Below are 19,779 nucleotides of genomic sequence, written 5' to 3'. Positions count from 1 at the left end.
AAATTAGGGAGTTGAGCTAGATGAGTCCTCCCTGCCCCCTTCTTCAGCTTCCTTTTGTAAGTGTTGTCTTCCCTGATTAGAATGGAAGATCCTGGAGGCAGGGACTATTTTCCTTTTGCTGGTATTTATATTCCCAGTGCTTAGCATAGTGCCTGGCATATAGTTAGTGCCTAATAGATGTTTGTTGACTGACTGACTTTCTGATTGACCTTTCTAGCTCTGATATTCTGTGAATCTAGTTATGGTATAGTGGAAAGATCACTGGACTGGGAGACCCCCAGTTTCTAATTCTGACAGACATAAATTCCCTGTGTTATCATAACCAAGTCACTGACCTTCCCTGGACTTCAGTCTCATCATCTGTGAAATGAAACGAATGGACTAGCTCTAAAACAGAGTTTCTTATCAGGGTTGTGTGTGTGTGTGTGTGTGTGTGTGTGTGTGTGTGTGTGTGTGTGTGTGTGTGTGTGTTGACCAATTTGGCATAGGTGGAGCCATGGAACCCCTTCTCAGATTAATGTTTTTCAGTCCACAAGATAAAACATATAAGCTTACAAGAAAACCAATTAATACTGAAATAATTATATATAGATGATTATATATGATTTATTGATAATTATATATGTATGTGTATACAAACATATATATTTAAGTTCATGGAGTCTACATTAGTACCCTTGGCATCTAAATCCTATGGATAAGTGCAGGTTTGGGCTAATACAATATTATGGGGGAAGAGGAAGGATGCTAACTTCCTCTTTCTATCAGAAGACTTCACTGAATAATCATGCATGAAGGGCAAAATCACCAAAGGTCATCTCATCCCTTCTCCAGCCTCAGGTCAGGATGGCACCTAGTTTAGACTTAGAAACCAGGGGCCATTTTATTCTGAAGATCTATGTGAATAAAGATTTCATTGCTTCCCCAACCAAATATAACCATGATTCCCCATCAGGAAAAGCCAGTCACTGGCTCAGCTTCAGTTTCCTCATCTGCAAAATGGGCATAATAGTAGTATCTACTTCACAGGTTGTTGGGAAGACCAGATGAGACAACATGGGAAATTCTTTCCAAACCTTAAAGCACTATGCAATACCTATTTTATTATTATCATTTATTATTGCTAGTACTATTATTAAATGCATCCTACTGTCTAACCTTATTTTCTATGCATTCTGTCTTTAAGTCTGGGTAAGAAACCTTCCAGAGGGCAAAACAGCAGGGCCACTTATACCTAACCATTTCCTCACTGTGGCCAGAATAAGGATTTATGTCCCTGGGTCATGGTGAAATCAAAGGCTCACACTTAATAAAGCATAGATATCGCTCACTTAGGAGCTGTGGACCCTGGGCAAGTCACTTAACCCTGCCTGCCTCAGTTTCCTCATCTGTAAAATGAGCTGAAAAAGGAAATGGCAAACCACTCCAATATCTTTGCCAAGAAAACCCCAAATGGGTCACAAAGAGTCGGATACTGACTGAAATGACTGAGAAACAACATATAGCTCTCCTCTCCTGAGACCACTCAAGCTGAACTCTGCCTCAGGAAGACAAATCTGATTCTTTATCCCTCAATCCCTCCACCTTCATGTCTTCATATTGGCCATTTTCTTCCATTTGAGATACCACTTCTACTTTTTGCCATCCAGGTTTGTCCCTACTCACTTTCCAAATTTTGGTCCCCATTCTTGTCCTCTAGCTAACCTCCCCAGGCAGACTCCTGATTCCACTTCCTCAGTCCTCAACAACCTCCCTTGCGGATGCCTCAAATTCAGAATTTGTAATTACTGATATATCCCCTTGTCTATGTCTATGTTGCCTCACCAGAATGGGAGCTCCCAAAGAGCAGAAACTCTGTTTCTTCTTTTGTCTGAATTCTCCTTTCACGCAGAATGGTTCTCCAATGAACATTTGACTGTGATGTTACATCACTCTGTGGCTTACAAACAGCTGCCTAATCCCAAAAGGCAATGCTGGACAGAGGGCATGACTACATGACCTCAAGGGGAGGGAATATGTGGAATCAATGATACTCAGGCAAGCACTTCCTACTGGGTACCACTCTTCTGGCCATCTCTTCCTTGCCTAAATTCCATCCCTGGAGGGATTTGAGCTTTAATTCCAGCTACCTGTGAGTATTCCTGTGTGGCCCAACCCATAGGAGGGAGAGAAATGAATGGAGTTGACATATACAATGTCAAATGGGGGGTGAAAAGGGATCCTCCAGCTGCTCCAGGCAGGATAACCCCGTGAGAAGGTAAATTATACTAAATAAAGGGACACGAGTTGTGGGGAAAGACCTTGTTGTTTGCTTAAAGCCAAACTGGATTTCTATTGTTACTTCCTCTTTCTGATCTTGAGTTGGAACTTCCCTATAAGACCTAAAAAGGGGTTAAATTCTTCCCTCCCTCCATCCCACACACACACACACACACATCAGAAATCCTCAACCATGGCTTTACCATACATAAGGCAATGAAAAAGACCTTGGAGGAGAGGGGATGGTTTAATCTAAAAGAGAGAAGGATGAACCAATGACAATCCTTAAGTCCCTGGAGAGGTTATCAGACAGAAAGAGGGGTACTCCCATTGTTCCCTAGGTGGATATTCAGGAAGAACTTTCTGAATGCTAGGGGGTTGTTAGAAGTAATAATGGATGAGTGAAGGAGATGAAGGAAATCTCCTTTCTAGACCTTCAGAGATAAAAAAGAGACACCCCCCCTTCTTTGAATGGGCTGAGATATACCTCCAGCCTTAAAAGAAAATTCTAGAAAGCTTTAGCATTAGAGAAGAAAAACCATTCTGCTTTTCCTTCCCCCAACCAAGACTCTAGGCTGACTGACCTTTTCTGCAGCCTTTCAGAACGTCTTGGTTAGCATTCCCAATTGCAGACACCTGGACTTATTGATGTAAGTCATGGGATTTAGAGCTAGAAGAGATTTTAGAGATAATCTAGTCCAATCCCTCCAGTTTATAGATAAAACCTAGGGGCAGAAAAAGGAAGTGACTTGTCCAAGGTCATAGCTTAGGTAGTGACATAGACTACTGATTAAGTAATTTTTAGTTAGGGTAGTCAGATGGGAAGGGGATAGCCTGTTTCCCTTATTTTGCTGAGGGCAAGGGAAATGTCTTCCTCACTCTATGCTTCCACCCTGCCTCCTATGCTGGGCTGGGCTTTGCCAGTGGAGAACACTCAGTCTTCATTGCCGACTGATTTACCAAAAGGCTGACCCACTCCCTGAACTCAGAACTCCCCCACCCCTCCTAAAGCCACTGCTCTTTATTGCCCATAAACTCAATAAACAATCCTTCCAAACTTTCTGAAGCTACAATTCCACTCCCACCCCACTCCCTTTTTGGCTATATTCTCCTGTCACTTTCCTCATTCCAAGTGTCATGGCCCTGATATGCAGCTGTCAAAGTGTTTTTTCCTTAAACCTCTCATAAAGAATTTCATTCTGGGGGCTTTAAAAAATTGTAAACAAACAAATTCCAGTGAAAATCATTGACATGGGTCCCAGCTGGGAGTAAAGGGAGGCATGAAGGAGGAGAAAAGAAGACAGCAGCTATTGAGAATAAGCTGTGTCCAAGGATTGACTGGAGGCATGAGAAAGAGGTGGCTGAGAAAGGTTTCCAGGACCAGGCCTGTGACTAGGTTTACAGATGCAAATAGAAAATTTCTTCTGGCAAGTAGATGCCCTCTCCTGGCACTTGGGGTGTGGTACTGTGGAAAGAACACTGGCCCTAAGGAGTCAGGAGATTTGGGTTCATGTCCCATTGCTACTCTTACTGGCCTCCTTACCAATAAACAGGTTGCTTCATCTTTCTTTATTTCTGTTTCCTCATCTGTAAAATGAGGCTGGAATATTTTCACCTGGCAGCTCCAAAGAGAGAGTGAAGCTGATGCCTTTGCTCAGCTCTGCCTCACCTCTGATTCATGCACGAGTCTAATGTCACCCTTATGATATCATCGGTCCTCTTCAAGAACCAAGGACCGACAAAGATAACAACAAAGTACAGTGTTTTGGAAACCTTCAATTATTACATGAATGAGTTGTTACTAATTTTTCTTCCCAGGTCCCCCTCCATATCTCAAACACATAGAACTCTAACCTCTGTATACAATGTAAAAAATATACTCATCATTTTATGGCATGGTGCATATGGAATACAACAAAGTTAGCTGACGTGAGTTTATAAGAAGTGACTCCAATGTTTCCTTTTGACTTTCACCATAAAATTGGAGATATAGTTCCCTAGGATAAAAATCCCCTGATATTCTGAGTTGAAATTTTTGGGAGAAAGAATTGCCAGTTGTATGACCTGCTAGATGTTGGTTTTTTGTGTCATGTTCCCTCCACCATCCCTTTGCCTGCCCTTCTCTGGAACACAGAAGTGATTTCTCCAGTCCTTGACTCCTAACATGGTTCTTCTCCTTATATCCTGTTGGTTAAAGTAACTCATCAGTGTCATACTTCACCAGTGGGTGGGTTGAGGGGAGGGTCACCATCAAACATGACCAAAAAGCTCAGCATTTGGAGCAAGAAGAAGTTCCATACTCTATCAATTCCCTATACTCCAAGTTCTGAAAGATGAATTGACTTCAAACAGAGAAGCTAACTCTCCATTATCTGTAGGGGACTTATGTAATTTTCAAATTGTACACAAAATGTTTTTGGTCTTTGACGAGCTTTCTTCTGCCACCTGCTACCTGCCACTTCCTTCCACCATGGGTTCCTGTGTTTTCAGGAATGAAACAAATACATTTTAATACTGGACTGAGCCAAGCATAATTAGGAAGGTGCATCTTCTGATTAAAAAAAAAAAGCATGCACATACTTTATTGCCTTGTAAATAACCATTTGGCTTTCCATCCTCAACCATCATCATCATCATTGCTGATATTCACATAGCACTTTAAGGTTTACAAAGCACTTTATATATGTTATCTCATTTGATCCTCACAACTCTGTGAAATACATGTTATTATTATCTCCATTTTTCACATGAGCAAACTGAAGCTAAGTGACTCATCCAGGGTCAAACAGCTATTAAGTGTCTGAGGCTGAATTGGAACTCAGGTCTTCCTGACTCCAGGTTGAATAGTCTAATCACTATGACACCTAGAGAGCCTTCCTTGATTTTCTCCCTACTCTATAACCCCCAAGATGATTCTTAGAACGTCCAGGCTATCAGATGCCTTCACTGGCATGGATAATAGAGAATTATTCTATTTCAATTTTTTCACTGCCTGGCTTTCTACATTTCTACCAACATTAGCTTGTCTCATTTAGACTTCAGGCTTTCAGAGCAGGGACAATGTCTTCAGAACTTGCTTTCCATAGTCTGCAGCAGGTATGAGAAGAGGATAATAAGGAAAGCAGTCATTACAATCTGATGACTACAGCTCATAATAATAAGCATTTATATAGTGCTTTAAGGATTACAAAGTATTTTATAAATATTGTATTTTATCCTCACAACAACTGGGAAAGCAAGTGTTGTTAATATCTCCATTTTACAAATGAGGAAACTGGAACATAGACAGGTTAAGTGACTTGCCCAGGGTCACACAACTAGTAAGTGCCTGAGGCTGAATTTGTCCTCACTAGAGGAAAAGTGCTTTATCCACTGTGCTACCAATTGATTATAAGTTCAGAGCTTTTTTCTCTGAACCATTCTGACCAATTGAGGAATTTCCCTGAGATCGTCCAGGAGAGTCCAAGGGGAAGGTCAGTCTTGATATGTAGACCACAGGATCACAGACCCAGAGCCAGATGGGATCTCAGAGGCCATGAAGTCTAATCCTGTAATGCTGCAGATGAGAAAACAGGCCCCAGGGAGGTCACACAGGCAGGAAGGTTCAGAGCCAGGGCTCTTTCCACAGTATATAACACACTGTTTTCACAAAGTTCATTTTTTAGATTCCATCACAGGATCCTGTGGTCCGGATGAACTAAAAATCATCTTGGGTAGCTGCGTGGTGCAGTGGATAAAGCGCCCAGCCTGGTGTCAGAAAGAGCTGAGCTCAAATATGGCCTCAGATACTCACTAGCTATGTGACCCTGGGCAAGTCACTTAACCCTGTTGGCCTCGGTTTCCTCATCTGTAAAATGAACTGGAGAAGGAAATGCAAACGACTTTAGAATCTTTGCCAAGAAAACCCCAAATGAGGTCACGGAGAGTCAGACATGACTGAAACAACTGAACAACAGAAAATCATCTTGGGGGCTATAAAGCAAAGAGAATATCAAGGCTGTCTCCACAGGTGGCTTTGTGATTAGAGTACTCAACGTGGGAGTCAAGAAGACCTGAGGTCCAATTCAGCCTCAGATATTACTAGCTGGTTTATTCTGATGAATCACTAGACTAAATCAGCATTGCTAGCCAGAAAATGAGCAAGTTAAGTAACATGGCAGGCTGGAAAGAACACTGGATTTGGAATCAGAGAAGATGGGTTCTGGTCCTTGCTCTGTTGTCTACTACCTGTGTGATCTTGGAGAAGTCACTTCTACTCTTAGGACCTCAGTTGTTTCTTCACGTGTAAAATGAGAAGGGTTAGACATGATGATTATGATGGTGATGTTGATAGAAAAGGGGGAGAGGGAAACTATGAGATAGAAAGGAACAAAGAGAAACAATTTCTCTTTCATAGGCTCTACTGTGCCTGTCTCTGCCTTCTGGCTTCTTGGAGTATGTCCTCCCCTGAAGGCCCCTGCTCCTCTACCCTTCTCAGCCCCTTTACTGTTAATAACCTCCCAGTTAAGGAAGGCACGGGAAGATGCAGTTAAAAGCATCTTGTGGCTTGACAATGATGGGTAATGGAGTGAGGAGAGCCCCAGGCCCTTCCTGGGAGAATTCAGGAAGGAGGCAGAGAGGGGGGAAAAAATCCTCAGCTAAGCTGATTACAAGGACAAAGTTAATTTAGAAATTGGAGCCATTGGCGCTCCACGGGTGAAGTCGGGGGATTTGTCGGGGAGGGGGGAGGTGTATGTAGAGACTGGACATAGGGGCTAGGAGATTTGGAAAGGAGAAGCTTTATCGGACCTGCCTTTGTTTCTAAAAAAATCAACTCTTTTGGAGCCTGACTTCCTGAGCTCCTTCATCTAGAGCATCTGGTGGGGCAAAGCTGGGCATTATCAGAAGGGGCCATTCATAAATAGGATTGCCCTTGTGAGCCCTCAGCCTTTGAGAATCCTGCCCCTGGAAAAGACATACTGTCACTCCACTCCCCAAACTTGGTTCCTCGACCTTGGCACGTAGCCTCTTCCTCTGTGGCACTTAGTGCCCCCATCCCTACAGATGAGTACAAAACCCTCTTGTACCTGGTCTCCCCATTCCTGGTACTTAGTTCCACCCCTCCCCCATATTTAATCCTTTCTCTCCCTTTACTTAGTCCCAGGCATCTTTGTATTCCCTCCCTCCACTGCTAATATTTAGTACCCCTCCTCTCCCTGACTTTAATCCCTTCATCCCAGACATCACCTCTTCCTCCCCATCCCATATCTGGCAGTTAGTGTTTCCATCCATGACATTCTCCTATGCCTTGAATTTAATCGCTTCCTTCACTTGTATGAAATGCAGTATGTTATAGTGGAGAGAGAGCTGGTCTCAAAACCAAGAAGACCTGAGTTCAAATTCTGTCTCTGATACATATATACCATAGATTATAAACTCCTAGGGGCAGTTAGGTGGTGAAGTGGATAGAGTGCAGGCCCTAGAGTCAGGAAGGCTTATCTTCCTGAGTTCAAATCCAGTCCCAGGCACGTACTAGCTGTGTGACCCTGAGCAAGTCAATTAACCCTGTTTGCGTCAGTTTCCTCATCTGTAAAATGAGCTGGAGAAGGAAATGGTAAAACCCTCCAGTATATCTCTGCCAAGAAAACCCCAAAGGGGTCACGAAGAGTCCGACATGACTAAAAGATGACGAAAAAAACAACAGAGGGCAGGGACTGTCTCTTTTCTCTTTTTATATCTTCAAAACTTAGCACAATGCCTGGAACATAGTATGTGCATAATAAATGTTTATTGATTGGTTGATACTAGCTGCATGATTCTGGGCAAGTTCCTTAACTTCTCAATTCTCTCTGACATTTAATAACTGTGACCACTGAGATGTCTCTGAGCTACACCTTACTCATCACAAGATTGTTTTGAGGATCAAAAGAGATCACATTGAACTTTGTGGTATATACTAATAATAACAACAATAATAAACAACAATCGCTAGCATTTATAGAGCACTTTAAGGTTTAGAAAGCACATTACACATATTATTTCATTAGATCCTCACAACAACCTTGGTGGTTAGGTGTTATTATCATCTCCTTTTTGCAGATGGGGAAACTGAGACAAACAGATTAAGGGACTTGTCCAGGTTCTCACAGACAGGATATGAGTTCAGATCTGAACTCAGATCTTCCTGATCCCAAGCCTAGCACTCAATCTACTCCACCACCTAGATGTATATATAAATGCCACTTATTCTTAATCTTGCCCAATGTCACACATCTAGTTAGTGATGATGGCAAGACCAAAGCTCAGAGTCTCAGGATTCCCACTGCTAACTACTTCCCACTCCATCAAACTCTGGGCATCTCTTTACCTCAGTCATTTCCTGAGCTTACTGGCAGGTGAAAGTTTTATGGTGGGGTGGGGAAAGGAACAAATCTTATCAAGAGCTTTCATTATGTCACACCCTTTGTCAAAAACCAGCCAAGGGTTCCCACTGCCTAAAGGATAAAGTCCAAACTCCTTAATGAGTTATTCAAGGCTCTCTACTATCTGGGTCCCACATATCTTCCAAACTAACCTCTTAGTAGTGATGTGCTTACTCCCTTATGCAGACTCTTTGCTCCAGCCAGATTGATCTATTCACTGTTCCCCAAGCATGCCAGAAATATATATAGCCCTGCCTCCTTAGCTTTATCAGTTCCCCCTTCAGGCGTGCTCTTCCCCTTTCCTCCAACTATTCAAATTCAAGTCATCCTTCAAAGCGGCAGAATCAATCAACCAATCAATCAACAAGTGTGAATAAACGCCACATGCCAGGCACTGTGCTAAATGCTGAGGATACAAACAAAGGCAAAAAACTCAAGTTCTTCCTCCAGGAAGTCTTCCAATAATTCCAAGACAGCAGGGAATGTCTTCTTCCTTTCAACTGCTGACTGGTGTTGACAGTAAGTGCTACTTCCTGCCTATAATAAGGCATTTATAAAAAGGCACCATAGTGTGTTAAAAAGAACATTGGGCTTGAATTCAGAAGTGATAGGTTTGAGTCCCAGTTCCCTTACTATATTATGTGACTTGTGGGCCTCAGTTTCCTCATCTGTAAAATGGAAGGGTTGGATTAGAGGACCTTTAAGGTTCCCAGTCCTATGAATTGTCATTTATATACCCTGCCTTACACTGTTGCCTATCTATTTTTTTCTTTTTTTGTTTTTGTTTGTGCCATTGCCCTAATAAGATTGTAAGCTCCTTGAGGGAAGGGACTCTGTTATATGCCATATTATCTCCTGATAGTATCATGATGTAATGCCTAGAACAATTCTAAGGCAAAGAATAAACAGTCAACTAATATGTCTTTTGCTTCCTATGCCCTTTTCTTTTTAGAGAAGAAGAAACTGAGGCTATTGAGAGCACCACCAGTCACTTCAGTATCATACTCAACTTTTCACTCTCACCCCAAGTATCCCCAAAGTTGCCGAATCTCATTTCAGTTTCCACAACATTTTTTTTTAGGCAATTGGGGTTAAGTGACTTGCCCAGGGTCACACAGCTAGTTAAGTGTCAAGTGTTTGCTCTGAGGCCAGATTTGAACTCAGGTCCTCCTGACTTCAGGGCCCGTGCTCACATAGATTCCCTTCTCTCCACTCCCATGGCCAATGCTGTGGTTTAGATCCTTATTACCTCTCATCTGGACAATTGCAGTGACATTCTATTTGGTCCCTCTACCTCAAGTCTCTTCCCACCCCATTGTATCCTTAACAGAGCTTCAGAAACCAGACCTGATTGAAGGTCTGACCACGTCACTGCCCCCACCTCTTTTCGATAAATTCTGCTGACCCCCTGTTATCTCTAGGATTAAATATAAACTCCTCTGCTTGGCGTTTCAAGTCCTTTATAACCTGGTCCCTTCCTACCTTTCCAGTTTTCTTACCCATTCTTCTTCTTTATGCATTTTGTAATCTGTTGTTAACAGCCTTTCACATGTGACATCTCATCTTCCACCTCTGTGTCTTGGCACTGGCTATCCCCCATGCTTTGAATGTACCTTTCCTCACCTCTAAGACCCAACTGAACTGCTACCTTCTACATAAAACTTTTCCCAATTCCACCAACTGCTAGGGTCCTCCCTTCCAAAACTACCTTGTATCACTTGTGTATATTCTGTATTTACTTGTTTATGTGTGGTCTTTTCCACTGGAATGGAAGCTTTCTGAAGGCAGAGATTGTTTTGACTTTGTCTTTTCTCTTCCCAGTACTTGACAAAGTGACTAGAATATAGTAGATCCTATTAACTGATTAACTGATTAAGTGATTTGTCCCCAAAGGATACATCAGGTTAAGAACAGGGACTGAAACTGAGTCAAAGGGCCATAGAATGACAGTCCAAAAGTCTGATTTTAAAGGTGAGGAAACTGAGGCCCAGAGAGATGACATCATTAGCCCAAGAAAATATAGCTAGCAGGTATATAGCTCTTTAAAGTTTGAAAAGTGCTTTACATATGTTATCTCATCTGACTCTCACAGCAATTTTGTGAGGTAGGTGCTATTATCATCTCCACTTTGCAGATAAAGAAACAGAGGCACAGAGCAGTGAAGTGACTTGTCCAAGGTCACACAACTAATATGTGTCTGAGACCAGATTTGATCTGAGGTCTTCCTAACTCCAAGTCCAACACTCCATGCACAGTTACACTGCTTATTATCCCACCAGTGGCCAGTGGCCCTCCCATTTTGCATCCTCTCTAGGCTTCTGCTCTCCCATGCCAGAGGAGAGAAATGAAAAAGCTTAGAGGAAAAACCTCAAGAATAAACAACATTAAAAAGAATCCTGGCATTCTCTCTCTGAGCTGGGTGGGACAACTTCTCAGGAGCAACCAAGGCAAATGCTTTTAGGACCAGGTCACTGGGCTCATCGAACACGGCTTCTATACCTCACCACCTACTTTTCAAAGGTAACACAGATTTCTCTACAAGCATTTAAGTAAATGCCCGATGACCTTCTGGGGTATGCTTTATACCTGCCCCTCACTAAAGGACTCTCCTACCCCACTGTCTTTTCCCAAAGCCATTCCCACCCAAACCTAACTTCCCATCCTTACCCAAGATGAATGAAGAAGCAGCAGTAGTCTCTACAGAGAAACTAACTGAATTTGCCAGGAATAGCTCAAGATTTCCACCCCTGGATTTAAGACCTTTAATCCCAGAGAGGCGGGCTGGCTGGAAGACACATTTATTTCAATACGATCACAATTTTGTTAAATGGGCTTGAAGGGAGCAGAGAGGGATGAAGCTCTAGCCCCTGGAGATGACAGAGGTTAATAAAAGTCGTTGGAGAAATTAAATGTGGAGGAAGGGAAAAAGTCGGGAGGTTGGAGGGTTGGGGGCCAGGAGAGAGAACACGAATGTGATCTTCAGCCCCATCTGGCACAGATAGAGCAGCCTTCCTCCCAAGAGCTCAAAGCACTTAACGATAGCTCACTGTCTTGTGTATCTGGGGTGGGAAGCTATCACAGCTGGAAAACAGAGGCATCCAGCTGAGAAGGGACCAGGGTCACACAGTGGGAGATCTGAATGTAACCCAGGAATGGTATCATGCTTAGATGGGAAGGGCCCCCGAAAGGGACAGGAGCCCCGGGTTCTAGTCTCATCTCTGTTGCTGGATCACTTTGGGAAAAACATATAGTCCTCTCTGGGCCTCAGTTTCTTCCTCTTTCAAATAAGAGGGTTGGCTAGAAAGATGCAAGGCCTCCTACAGTTCTGAATCACTGCCTTGAGCCCTAAGGCTGGTCCAATAGGCCCTCGCTATGGTTTACTATTAACATACAACCTACGGTTTCCGTTATATTGTTGGAGCGTGTCGAGTATCCACTGTAGAGCCTAGAGCCTGTGATCTCCATTGTCATCCCCTGGGTATAGTTCTACCCTCCCACTGCATTTGCATCCCCTTCTTGTGCATGAAGACCATTTAGAGAGACTAAGTAAGACAAAGGCTGGTCCCTTAAAGAGCTTCTGGTGCCCACTGATGCCAAAAGAGAAACAGGTAGTACTCTACGGGTGTACAAGTGGATAAACCATGGGAGTTGCATGTCCACAGGTGTAGACACTGGAGTACAGTCTATAATAGGGTACATAACGGACTTGTAGTAAGGACAACATGTGCATGTGTTCATGAGTGGGCCTGGATACATTGCTGATGTAGAAAAAAAAAAGCATTGGCCCTAGGTACCTTTCTCTCCACTCATACAACCACTACCCATGGTCTTGTCCCACCCTGAAAAAGGACAGGTCCCTGGAATCCTTTTGGATGGCTGAGTTGTCACCATTAGAAGAACTGCATTCACATCTCAGTTCTTCTATTCATTAGCTGTGTGAACATTGATAACTTCACCTATCTGACCTCAAGCTCCTTATCTGTAAAATGGAGAGCATGACCTCCAAAGTACCTCCCAGTTCTGATATTCTATGATTCTTTGATGCTAAACATGCTCATGTTTACATGTGTGTGTGGGCTCAAATATGTATTAAGGGGTAGGGATAGCAGTCTTAATGACTTCCATCTAGGCTCCTTAAAGTCCCTGAATTAGGGAATGGAGGAAAAATAGCTAATGTTATTATAGTGCCTACTATGGACCAGGCACTGTGCTCAGATCTTTTTAAAATTTTACCTCAACTGATCCTCACAACAACCTCACAACAACCCTGGGAGGTAGGTGCTATTATTTTCCCCATTTTACATATGAGGAAACTGAGGCAGATGCTGCTTACCCAAGGTCACATAGTTAGTATCTGAGGAAGGATTTGAACTCAAGTCTTCTTGACTCTAGACACCTAAGTCTATCTACTGTATCACCTAGCTGCCCCAGAAGCAGCACCTCCGTATATTCTCCATCTGACCCTGGCTCTGTATACTGACCGGTCCCTTTGTTTTGGGATTCCCAGCAGATTGGATAGGCACTGGGGAGGGAGGCCTTGGGGCAATGAGAGAACAAAGAAGCTGGGAAAAGAGGAGTTTTTGATCTGTACTCTGTATTCAAGTTTCTTCTTTCTCATTTATTCCTAGATGCCCCATTTCCCTTCCCAATGCCAGGTCTTAGGGCAAAGAAGGCAGGCTTTTATTCCTCCTACTGTAATTCTTCCTTCTCTTTCTCCCTGCCCCCATCCAACTTCAAGACCTATAAAGATATTCTTTATCAAACCCTGATTTATAGCCGGGGAATTCCTAAGAGAGTGGAAAGGCTTTTCTCCCCAGGGACTTATGCCACAGGATATTGTCAGGAAGCAAAGTATTTGGGAAGAAATCTATCCCATGGCTTCTGGTTGGGACTGGGGTAGCAGGACCTGGAAGAAGAGGAGCACATAAGGGGAGCATAATTTCTGTCTGCTCTAGAGGGGATTGGTGAGAACTGTGCATCCCAGTCCACTGGCCACAGATAGAACCAGGCCCTGGAAAAAATGCTCCAATTATAGGCGACTGAAAAACATGGAAGGTTAAAGTTCTCACCCCCACCCTGTGCCCAAAGGTTGTTTTCAGGCGCTTTGTATCTCGTAGCAATTTAGCACCTGGGAGAGAAAGTGACTGGCACTGGGCAGGGGGCTGAGGTGACAGGGGGAGTGAGAGTTGGAGCACGCTGGGGGAAAGAGGTAAGGACTAGGAAGACATTCTGGGGAAGAGCAGAGACAAAGGGGAAACTGAGGGAGAGGGATGGAGTCTGGGGAGCAGGGAAAGGTCTGGGGGGGATACAGTAGGAGGACAGAACTGAAGGGAGGAAGGACACTAGCAGAAATAGCCACTGGCTCAGGAAAGTCCAAACTAGACTGCCCTGCATGCCAGTTGTGGGGTGTGTAAGGCAAAGAATAGGAGACCGTTGGCCTTCCCCATTCCCTTCCTACAGCTGGCACAATAACTTTAAATTCAGCAGTAATATTCTACATGGGGCACAGAAGTCAGTCTCTCATAAATATTACTCCCAGTCTTTACCCAGCCAAGACCAGGCTAGCTTAGAAGTTGATCATTAGATGGGGTGAGTTGGGGTGGGTTGAGAAGGAGATAGGGGTTGACCCTGTTCTGGGAGTCCTCCCAGATGCTCAGGGATCTACATCAGGGCAGGCAGTGAGTTACCTGATCCCTACCTCTGCCAGAAGCTAAACTTTTACCAAGACACTGAAATGCAAACATTTGTAAAGCACTTTGTAAACCTTAAAGCACTATATAATTGCTATTATAATTATTATAAAATTATAATAAAATTATTATAAAGCCAACAGATGAAAAGAAACAAGTTCTAGCAGCCTTAGCCTCCTTCACTTTGCCATCCTTGAGCCCCTTCCAGAGATCCCTTCAACTTCAGAATCTATGATCCTTTGACCTTTCAAGAACCATTTTCTGAGAGGCCATCCCCTTCCCTTTCTGTGTCAGTTAAAACCTGAAGCATCATTCCCAGCTGCACAGTGCCTGGCACATTGTAGATGCTAAATAAATGGCAACAAATCTGCAGTGACTGATCATCCCAAGTGGTAGCAGGGTGGGAAGGGTACTTTGGCACAAAGCTGAGGAAGTGGCAGTGGGAGGTGAGAGAGAGAAGAATGGAACCCTACAGAGGAACTGTAGGAAGGGTCCAGTCACCTCAATGTCCAGTTGTTATCTCCAGGGGCTTTAATGGAAAGGCAAGAGAATTCTGTTACCAAAAGGAGGCAGGCAGTGATGCCAATGATCAAATCAATTAATTGTCAACTAACAAATATTGTGGTGGGCCCAATTCAGTGCTGTGGGCTATAAGGATACGTATCCAAGGAATAAAAGACATGGTCCCTACTTACATTGGGCACTTAATTCAGTCACCTACAACTGGAGCCAAGGGTGAGAATCTGAGGCCCTTGGAAGATTGAGGCCCCCCCTACCCCTAATGAGAGCAGGCCTCAGAGTAATGGTTGATATTCATCCAAAAGGAGGGGAGAGAAGAGATTTTCCCAACTCCCCCCCCCCGGCAACAAAAAACCAAAAGCAGCCCTCCAGGAGAATAGAAATCCAAAGCCTTCTATGCCAAGCTGAAAAAAATGACTACCAGGGTTGGGAGTTGGGGTAAGGGGCACATCTTCTCCTACTTCTTTGCCCACACATGCCTAGGACCAGTTCGATGAATGACCGAAAGATTAGCCTCTAAATGCCTCATCAGCAAAGGGTGGAAGGGGGAAGGTAAAGAATTAAGATCAGGAATAGAAACCAGGAGAGTCCTAATTATCAAATGTGCCTCTTTTGTGTTTCTTTTCTGTCTCCCTCCAACCTCATCTCAGAGTCTGGGACGGTCAGGGTGGGCTGTGTTGGGGGAAGAGGGTCACCAAACCCCTCTTGCCTTTCTCCCTGTGGATGCTACAGCACATAAAGGGTTGAATTCTAGGATTCCAGAATGGCCTCCCCCTCCTCCCCCACAGCAAGCACCCTAAAGCATCAGTCCAAAGAGCCCTTGGAAGCCGGGGGGGCTACCTTTGGAGGTAGCTCTGGCCCCCAGCGAGCCTGTCATCCCACATTGCTCTGATTAGCTCTAATCTTTCTTTTTCAATTTCTCCTCCCTGAGACCGGGGAGTGAGAAAATCTCCCAGAAAATGAATAAATATTTCAATTTTCAGTGCAATCAGTCTGAGGAGCCGGCACATGATGGAAATGGGGGGAAGGATAATGGTTTTCATTTAGATAAGATACAGAAAATTATTTAGTGAAAAATGAAGATTGATGAAGCCCATTGAAATTTTTTAAATGCGAATTTTATTTCTCCCCAGTTGTGTGCCCCCTTCTCCTCTCCCCTTCCCTCTTATACCCTTCTCCTACTGTCTCCTCTTCTCTCCCCATCCCCCCTACCCCCACCATGGGGACCCCCTGGCAACCCACCATTCATTTTCCCTCCCACTGCCCAACCCCCCACCAGAGATTGAGGAATCTGAAGATTGCTCTGAATTCTAAACCCACCCAAGGTATCCCAGTCATCCCACTGCCTCCTTCCCTTCCTGATGCCTTATCACCCCTTACAAACACACACACACACACACACACACACACACACACACACACACACACCCCAAAAACTTCCCAGCAATCCACAGCCCCCCCATACTTCTTCCTTAATTGTAGTTGGTTTCCCCCCTCATCAAAAAAGAACGATTCTTCCCAATACTACAATAAAACATAACACATTTATATGGTGTTGCCTTTGCCTCCTGTTTGGTGGGTAGTAGTGGTGGAGCCCACACACACAGAAACATATACACACCTTCCAGGAAGAGAGAGAGAGAGAGAGAGAGAGAGAGAGAGAGAGAGAGAGAGAGAGAGAGAGAGAGAGAGAGAACATGCTTTTTCTCTTTCTGACCATTTCCGTCCTCGATGCAATCCACATGTCTCTCCTATTTGCAAGCTGTGCTTTTGTTCCTAGAGGCTCAGGCACATCCATGTTGCTGGTATGTGTGGGGGGGGGGGGAGAATGGACATGGCACATAAACCCCTCCCCCACAACCCCTATCCACAGACCCAAGCAGCAATTCCTCCCAAGCCTGTCCCCTCCCTCTTCAGCAGCCTGGCTGAGGAAAGTCAGAACTTAAGTCATCTTTCCAACTTTTTGCTAACTGGCCAGGCTGGGCCCTGGCTCTGGCCTTGGTCTCCCTCTCTGCCTCAGCACCAGCCCCACCCCCACCCATGTGCTGCCTCTCCCCTCCAGAGGGGGGGTGGGGAGAGAGGGACTGATGCCCTTTGGAAGGAGAACAGGGAATCGGGCCTCCCCTAGCCCAACCCTAGCCAATTTTTGTTTTCAGAAGTAGGAAGGAGGAACACTCCACTCCACAAACATATAAACACTCATAGAGATAACTCAGTGGGCAGAGCAAACCCCCAGTCCAGCATCCTAACCTCGACTACCTTCCCCTCCTCTCCCAACTCCATCACCAGAAATAAATAAATAATAAATAAATAAATAAATAAATAAATAAATAAAAGATCAGCCCCTCCATTTTGCAGTGTATTACATGTCTCTGTAGGTATATGCATGAATGTCTATAGGTCTGAATCTCTTTGTCTCTCTCTCTCTCTCTTAAGGGAGTATCCATAGATGTCTCTGTGTATATATATGTGTAAGCCCATATCTGTTGATGTGTTCATTTGTATCTGTTTCATGGAGTATGTGTGGCTTGGGAGGGAGAATCAGAATGTGACTGTGTATTGGTATGTATGAGTGTTAATGAGTGGGTATCTCTGTGCATGTGTGTATCTTTGTGTGACTGTGTATCTCAGTATGTATCTATGTCACTCTCTGTGTGGGTCCATGTCTTAAGTTCATGTGTCATTCTACATCTCATTCTAGCCCCGTGGATATATGTACCTTGGTAGGACTCTGTATCTGCTTCTTAGGAGTCTGTCTGCTCGACTGAGTATGTGTCTCAGTGTGTCTGTATGTCTCAGTGTCTATGTGTGTGACTCATTGTCTGTCTCAGTGTGTCCAGATCTGTGTATCTGTTTTGTCCCTTACAACCAGACCCATCGGGCCAGGCCCCCTACTCCACAGGTCCTTGTCCCAAGTTACACATTCTACCTGAAGAAGGGTCACTATGACACCCTTCCCCTCTTCCCACATCCAACCCTTATGACCAGAGAATCGATTCAAGTCATAAGCATCTTCCTGTGCCCTCTAGTGAGGACCACAGACTCCAGGGTAACCCCCCCCCTCACCTCTCACTCATTTTCTAAGTCAGGTTTAAGCAAACGGAAGCCACCAACACATGCTGAAACTGCAAAATTGGGTGGGTGGGGGGCTGGCAACCCCCCTCAACAAAATAAATAAATACCCAATTTCTGTGCCAGAGATAATAACCAGAGCTTCCTCAACAACTCTACCCACCATGGTCAAGTCAGCTCTAGGGCTGTGGCTACAGATTCTCCCTACCCCCATTCTCATCCTCACCCCCAGAGCCCCAGCTGGAGTAGAGAGGGGGCAGCCCTACATCTAAGGGGGTTTCCAGAGTTAATTACCCCCACAAAGGGCAAGACCCCTCCCATACTCTAATAACCCCAGACAACAGAAAATCCTTGTGCCTTAGCTAAGACCCAGGCATCCAGGATTTTGGCCACATTCAGGACCGGTTTCCAGGTGCATGGAGTGTGAGTCCTCCAACCCTGGGGGATGTAGGGATCACTTTGTCCTATCCGCTCTTTACTCCCACCCCCATCATCATCCCCAAACCTTCTGGTCCTCCTGGCCCCATCCCTCCGCATAGCCAGAGAAAGCAACTTGGAGAAATCAAAAGGGAAACTCATCCCCTGCCTCTGCACTCTGATCGCCCCCTCCCCCGTTGCTCCACGACCTCCACCTCGCCCACCTCGTGGCCTCCCCTCTCCCACCACCACCTCCATCCTCAAGCTGGGCGCAAAGTGGGGAGGGTGTAACCGTACTATTCCCCCATCGTTCCCGAGAACCCCGTCTTGCGTGCTGCCCCTCGCCCCCAGCAGGAGGAGGACAGGGGGTCCCAAGGCGTAGGGTCAAGGGACTAGGGATCGAGTGTGGGGGAAGTCGGGGGTCCTTACCTTGGGAGAAAGTGTCGGAGAGAGTGAGGAGCCAGACAAGGAGGCTCAGCATGCTGTCCGTCCGCCGTCTGCCCGCCCGCCCGCCCGCGGCTGGGGCCCGGAGTTGGCGAGTGAGAGAGGGAGAGAGAGAGGAGAGGGCTGGGGGGAGGAGGGGGAGCCCTGGGGCCCGCCCCCCGCCCGCCCCCGCCCCCTCCACACACACACACACACACACACACACACACACACACACACACACACACACACACACTCTTCCCTCTGTCCTGTTTCTCTCTCTCTCTCTCTCTCTCTCTCTCTCTCTCTCTCTCTCTCTCTCTCTCTCTCTCTCTCTCTCTCTCTCTTTCTCTCTCTCTCTCCTCCCTGCTTCTCTCTAATCCCCCTTTCTGTCTGACTTTGTCTCTCGATATCTCTGTCTCTCTGAGTCTCTATGTCTCTTTCCCTCTCTTTCCTCTTCCCCTCCCTCCTTCCCTCTTCCTGACGTCTACTTTTCCTCCGACGGCACCTCCCACATTACCCTCCTCCCCCTCCCCTTCAAAAAGAAAAAAAAACACCAAAACCTTACAACCTCGCAGAAACAGGGATCGAGGGAGAGAGAGCGCGAGAGAGAGGAGGGGAGCAAAAGAAGGAGAAAGAAAAGGAGAAGGCGGGACCATTGAAGGCGCTGGGCGGGGGTGGGGTGGGGTACGGACCCTTCCCCCTACCCACTCAGTGTGCCTTGGGGCTCCTGTGAGGGCGTGAGAGGGTTCCAGAGAAGGGAGCTGGGTTGCCTGTTCTTCCTGGAGTGGGGCAGGGAGTCTAGACAGAGTGAATATGATAAGAGGAAGCAAATTCTGTAAAGGAGTTGGGAAGCTTGGGAATACTTTCTCACCCCATCCCTGCTCTAACCTCTGGGGGAAAGAAGAACCCTGGAGTCCAGATATCCACTGCCCGGTAAATGCTCTTGAAATCTAGGATGTATGCGCCCCCTCTCCCGAATTCCCATACCCAAAGAT

The 19,779-nt window shown here is 45.3% G+C and overlaps 1 protein-coding gene across 2 annotated transcripts in view; it reads right to left on the bottom strand.

Annotated features, from left to right (window-relative positions):
* Positions 1-18,892, bottom strand: part of KIRREL1 (kirre like nephrin family adhesion molecule 1) — a 166,710-nt gene extending 147,818 nt beyond the window's left edge. For both annotated transcript variants that reach the window (XM_020991446.2, XM_020991447.2), the window contains exon 1: positions 18,788-18,892. In XM_020991446.2, coding sequence (XP_020847105.1) covers positions 18,788-18,839 — 52 coding nt within the window. In that variant the 5' untranslated portion in view covers positions 18,840-18,892. The remainder of the gene's footprint in view (positions 1-18,787) is intronic.
* Between the last annotated feature and the right edge of the window lie 887 nt (positions 18,893-19,779).

The sequence above is a fragment of the Phascolarctos cinereus genome, unplaced genomic scaffold (genome assembly GCF_003287225.1).
Source record: "Phascolarctos cinereus isolate Bilbo 61053 unplaced genomic scaffold, phaCin_HiC Scaffold_5;HRSCAF=322, whole genome shotgun sequence".
In the NCBI taxonomy this organism is placed as follows: domain Eukaryota; kingdom Metazoa; phylum Chordata; class Mammalia; order Diprotodontia; family Phascolarctidae; genus Phascolarctos; species Phascolarctos cinereus.
Note: the sequence above shows the minus strand (reverse complement) of the source record. Positions and strands in the feature narration are given on the sequence as shown.